This window comes from Aulostomus chinensis, chromosome 8 (assembly GCF_037954235.1).
Source record: "Aulostomus chinensis isolate RoL2024-O1b breed Wild chromosome 8, RoL_Achi_v1.0, whole genome shotgun sequence".
Classification (NCBI taxonomy): Eukaryota; Metazoa; Chordata; class Actinopteri; order Syngnathiformes; family Aulostomidae; genus Aulostomus; species Aulostomus chinensis.
In genome coordinates, this window is record NC_141327.1 from 9,948,712 (window position 1) to 9,954,711 (window position 6,000).

The 6,000-nt window shown below is 42.2% G+C and overlaps 1 protein-coding gene across 2 annotated transcripts in view; it reads right to left on the minus strand.

Moving 5' to 3' along the window:
• Nucleotides 1-5,604, minus strand: part of xylt1 (xylosyltransferase I) — an 86,200-nt gene extending 80,596 nt beyond the window's left edge. For both annotated transcript variants that reach the window (XM_086210803.1, XM_086210804.1), the window contains exon 1: nt 5,283-5,604. In XM_086210803.1, the coding sequence (XP_086066929.1) occupies nt 5,283-5,567 (285 nt within the window). In that variant the 5' untranslated portion in view covers nt 5,568-5,604. The remainder of the gene's footprint in view (nt 1-5,282) is intronic.
• Nucleotides 5,605-6,000: the final 396 nt, after the last annotated feature.

Consider the following 6,000-nt stretch of genomic DNA (forward strand, 5'->3'; position numbering starts at 1 on the left):
GAGAGAGCAGGAAACAGATTATATTGATACCACACTGAGGAGTACATTAGGGTCAGTGGAAGGGAAGTGTTTCAACTGCTATGATACCCAAACCTTCAGACTATTCACGGTACAATGTTTTAAGAGTCTGCTCTTTTGCATATGAGCCCAGCAAAGCAACAACCTTTTTTATTTATTTTTTTTATGCCAAGCCGCATTACGATAAGAGTGAAGGTGTTGAAGTAAGATGGTGTCATCTGTACAAATTACACTTCAACATCAAAGTGTTTTGGGGTTTTCAATGCGTCTCTTTCAAGTCTGAGGTACGTACTTCTTCCCTCAGATCTGGATATGATTCCAGCTCTCTCGGAGACAAAAAACACTTTATAGGGAAGCCTTCAATCTGTAAAAGCGTGACGACAGATAGATGGGCTGATGGGCTGTACTTCACTGTTCCCCTCATTACATGTTATACAGAATAACACTTTATCGACATAATGATTGGGACGTTTGATATTTTAAATCATACAGTGCATCCTCTGTGTGTCGCTGGATTGTAATTAAGTATGTTCAAAGGATGTTTAAAGGAGAATGGCTCACACTGCAAGACAATTTATTTTCAGGGAGTGACAATTTAACTGCCAATTAGCACTACTAAAGTGACTTTGCTGATTCAAAAAACTGCAATGACAGTGATTGGCACACTGAATGGAAACCAACTGCACTGCCACGGAGGCAATAGAAAAAAGAACGAGCCTGCACCCTGTGTGAAAGGTGAGGAAGCAGGTCCTGTCGAAAATGTTACACAAAAAAGAGCATACTTGTTTACCATTGTATTATTCCTTCATATCTAGAGCTCAGCGAACCACTGTAGGTGAAAGCATAAATTACAGCAAAAAATTATGAAATTAATTTAGGGGGGTATTGGTGCAAGTTATGGACTGCGTGTCCTTCATATGTAGACCATTTAGCTGTAATATCAGCTGATATTGTCTTATCCCAGCCAGGGCGGGCACCTCTCCCTCAATGATAAAACATTTCCTGATGCATCATCACATGGTTATACAATACTGCAATATATAAACAAATGGTATCTTGATTGTACAAGCTCAGTTGTGAGGTAGCTTTCTAAGTATCAATGTTATACTGAATGAAAAACAGGAATCACAATTTTGCATTTTTTATAAAACAAAGCAACTGCCTCATTGAGGTTGTACAATCAAATATAATTATTTTTCGTTCTTTTTTTTGGCAGGTATAATTGCATAGACTGACAGAGCAACTGAAATTCCATTCATCGTGCAGCATTAATAAAAATGTTTGATTTATGACTATGAAATATATTTTTGTTAACTGTTATATATTTTAGTTTTAAAACTGCATGCTATAATGTTCCAAGCTTAAAATGCAGAGATGAATAATCAGGTATCATGTGTTAAACAGGAAGTTTTGTAAATGATAGCATAAATTACAGCAAAAACTTGTGAAATTACTTGAAGGAACTATTGGTACAAGGTTATGGACTGTGTGGCTCAACTCTGGATTTATTAAGTTAATAAATAATAACGAGTGGCATTGGAGGGAGTTTGTCTGGGATTTTGAGGGCTGACTGGAAACCCCTCAAACATGTCACTGTTTCCAAAAAACTAATAAAAGAAAATTATTGTATTTGGCACTGAATCATCTTTGACTAACCCCCCCAACACACACACACACACACACACACACACACACACACACACACACACACACACACACACACACACACACGTTGCAGCCTACATTAAAGAACAATGATGCGGCTCAACTGAAGGATGTGTCTCACTATAAATACGTCCATGTATGTGGGCATGTTTGTGCGGAACTGCTTCCCTGCATTTAGGTACATACATAATTTGGAGTATTTATGCGAGTGCTGGTTTGAGTGTGTGTGAGTCAGCACTGTGATCATGAGTGAATCATATTGTGGTTGTGGGTTTCGGTTGGAGGGAACAGACAACAAGCAACAATAGATTTCAGTGCAGTTTCTAAATCTAAAACACATGTGCACTGCATTCACTTGGCACTATATAAGGCATTCGTTTCCGTGATGATCCTGTTTGATCAGGTGTTCATTTGTGAGCAATATTTCTGACTATTTACATATAAAACTTTGGCTGAAGGCTGCACGAAATTGGATTTTTTTTGCAAACATTGATATTTTTCAAATGGATTTGAACGATTTATATTTACGAATTTCAATATTACCGCATAAAACAAGTTTACTATCCATAATATCCACATTGTACACAAACTGAAAAACACATCTAAAGAATGTGAATTTGAAAAAGCAAACTTTCAAAACATTTGGAAAAGCCCATAAAGATACAGATTTATTCCACTGTTTCCTCATCATTGACAAAAAAAAAGGAAGAGAAAACAAACACTCCATCGGCCACTGGAAAAATGCCAACAAATATAAAAAAAAATTACCCAAACATGCAGACAGTCATGATGTGCTAATATTACTGTTCATCCTTTTGTTTTACTGTCAGAGGCTCACATATAACTGTTCAATGCCCCAAATCACAGTTAATCACCTTTCTTTAGAAAAAGGGGCATTTTAATGAGTATTTACAAAGGAATATTAATGTCAGGCAATCTATGGTCACATGTAGGAACCCCATGGAGCTTAGTAGACAAGAATTAGACATTTCATTCAACTTTTTGATTCTGTAATTTATGTATTTTCCTCACCAATAGAACAGCTCTGTTAGTCACAAATTATCCAAGTGAAATAACTCTCATGGCTTCGTTTAAAACGGGTCTGGTGTAGAGTCAAGAATGGCAGTGAAAGAATTGGACCCGCATTTGCCAAAAGAAACATTAAGGAAAAACTGAGCACCGTGGAAAAAATGTACATTGGAGCTAATGTTACATGGATTACCATGACTAACAGGGAAAACTTTACAACGTGTGCGCTGGACATGCACCGGGCTCAAGGGGAGCATGACAGTGTATGACTGTTGCGGCAGATGGGGAAAAAAAAGGCTTATGACCAGATGCATTGCTGCTTTTCAAAGCTTTTCCTTTTGAAGCTGAGTCTTAGCACATTAACAGTTTTTCCCATCCGTCCCAGGGGCCGCCTTAATAAGCACCTATTAATAATAATTGTGATTGTATCTCCTGTAATAAATTGATGTCAGGCACAACAAGACGGACTAATTAAACGGGTATAGAAATGTCTGACAGCAAATCTGCAACAGGTAGCCACTGTTTGAGTGTAGTAGCAGTTAATATCATTCAGGCATTTCTATCCACACACATGTAGCTCTGTTGGACTAGAGACAAACACATTAACTAAAGCAGCAGCATTTCCCTGCAGAGACAAAACAAGAATCCTCTAATGTCAACTTTAGCTGCTGCCTGCTGGGATGACACATCCAAAGCTATGCATAATGTTCCCATCAATGTAACACAAGTTATCACATAGAAATCCTGCTATTGTCATACTGTAGCTCCTGGCTCGTTCTATTCTGGATCAAAGTGCTGCTCTCTCCTCTCTGAGGCATGGTGCCTCATATAGCTGGCGCTTCTGCATCACCCTTTAGGCTGGACAACTCTGCCTTACCGAGCAACATGCACCCATATAAACACACACATCATCCAAACGGAGAGAAAGAATAAAAATGTAGTAATTATCCAGTTGAGGGGATGCTTGTAGCTGAGAGCAACTGGTTGAATGTTAGGAGTCCAGGAGGCACAGTCAGGACTGCAGAGAGTGAGACAAACGTGTGACAGGCAGCCAGACAGCAAGCAGTGTGACGGACTGGTGGACTAGCATGAGGGCTGTGTGAATTGCCTTGAGGCGCTGAGATAAAAAGCCTTCCTTAGAAGGTCATGGGTGCAGATCCACTATTAATAATAATTTTAAAAAATGCGGAAAAATCTGTGTTGAGGCAACTTGAACAGACACAATGTTGAACCGCAATTTCTTCTTAATCAGTGACAGCAAATAAGATCCGTGCCTAAAAGTCACTTACTAGCACCCCAGCCTCTTTGAAACCTACACGACCATCACAGAGATAATACTCTGATCTTATTCCGTCCAAAAATGGACCCCTTTCTCAAATGTAATCCATCCTTGGCTTGACTTTGGCTTGCGAGGATACCAGCAGGTGGGACAAACTAGACGAAGCAACTGACTCACTGTAAAATCTGTGGAGGAGATGGATGATACAGCTCTGAGTGACTGACTGTGCACAGAGGCCACAGTTTATCATACGGCATCACAGCCAGTTATCTCCTGGTTGCATGGTGTCTGAAGAGTAAGCTATCGCAAGAACGTCTGTCAGCTTTATGGAGGCAAAATGCTGCACGCCTGCCAGAAAAAAAAAAAATTGGCCAATTTCTTGAGGGCAGCCTAATGGCTTGAGAGAGCATGTGAGCGAGGCGCTCAATTTTGGAGAGTTTAATGCCAGACATAAGGGTGAAAATTAATCACATGCTGTGTGGAAGCCCTGTTTAAACACAAACAAATCTCCCTGTGAAGCATCCAGGGCACAGTAAATGGAGTCTACAAATAAATATGCTGATTTTTGGCAACCAATTTTTCCATTTTCAGGCAAAAAGGCATAGCTCTTCCATATTCTTAAGGCCACAATTCTCTATTAAACTTTTATTCATGCAGATTTACATGCCGTGCAATCATATCTTGACCTTTGTGCTGCACGTTACCAGAACAAAGAAGGTTTCACATTAAACAGATGACTCTAATCTTTGTACAGTCATCAAAAGCAACTGTACAAATCCTGTTATGTTTCAATTTGGCCTCGCACAGACAGTGCTGCTGCTACTGCTGCTGCTGAGCCATGCACCTATTTATTTTCTTCTTTTACAGAGCAAATAGACCGTGACAGGTAGGCTACAGTCACTCTGCCCTAGAGTGAACTACACACTGAGTTCAGATTTCATACTCAGTTGTGGCATTTGGATCTCCAGTCTGAACTGGAGTGCGTTCATTCAGACGGCGAATCGATGCTCCTGTCCTCAGCGAGCCTCCAGCGGAGGATGCCCGTCTCCCAGCATCGCCAGAGAGGGCTTGCCTGCATCTGTCTGCCCTCACATATCCTATCATCCTCCGTCCATCGAGGCAGCTCCAACAATCACACTCTTTCATTCGGAGGCCAGGCCGTTTGCTCGTCTCCCGAAAGAGCACACTGGAGGTGTTTTGACCTGCCTGCCAACCCTCTCGGGCTTCATCCCCGGCGATACCGTCTCATTTATCGGGGATATGATATGATTGGATATGAAAACAGTCTTACCGGCTGCTGTATGTGGCGGCCAGTCCCCCTCCCCGGCGGTGGGAGATGCTGTCGATGCTGCCGTTGGACCCCGTGCTGGAGATAGTCGCTGCCAGCGGCTTTGTTGCCCGCGACCCGGTCCCTCTTCTCCCGCACGTTGGATCCTCCGCTCTCCCGGTCTTCACCGGAGTCGAGGCTGCTGAAGTTCCACACAATCAGGGTCTGTACCAGCAGCACAGTGAGGGCTGCTATCAGGGCGGACCGCGACCGGCGGGCTAACCTGCGAGCACACAAGCCGCCAACCATCTTCGCACCGGGCTGCACGGAGCTGGAGGAGCGTCTGTGGCTCTGCGCAGCGAGTCTGGAGAAGGAGTGGAAGTACAGGCAGGGTAGGGAGGGAGGGAGAAGAGGAGGAGGCGAGGGGGAGCATCGAGAAGGAGAGTGACAGGGCCACCGTGTGGTGGTACCGGGTGACAGACACGCTGTTTGCTGCTGCATGATTTCCCGTGTCTGATGTCTGAGTGCACCTCGAGTCCAACATGCATTTCAGAGCGAATTAGATTATACATTCGGAGTTTACAGTGCTTGGTTTTATTATTAGGGCCTGAGCCAGTCCCTGGCGAAGACCCTATTATGTTTCGAAGTCACACTCGTTATTATTATTATTACTATTATTATTATTACTATTATCATTGTTATTACTGTTATTATTATTACCATTATTATTGTTATTACTGTT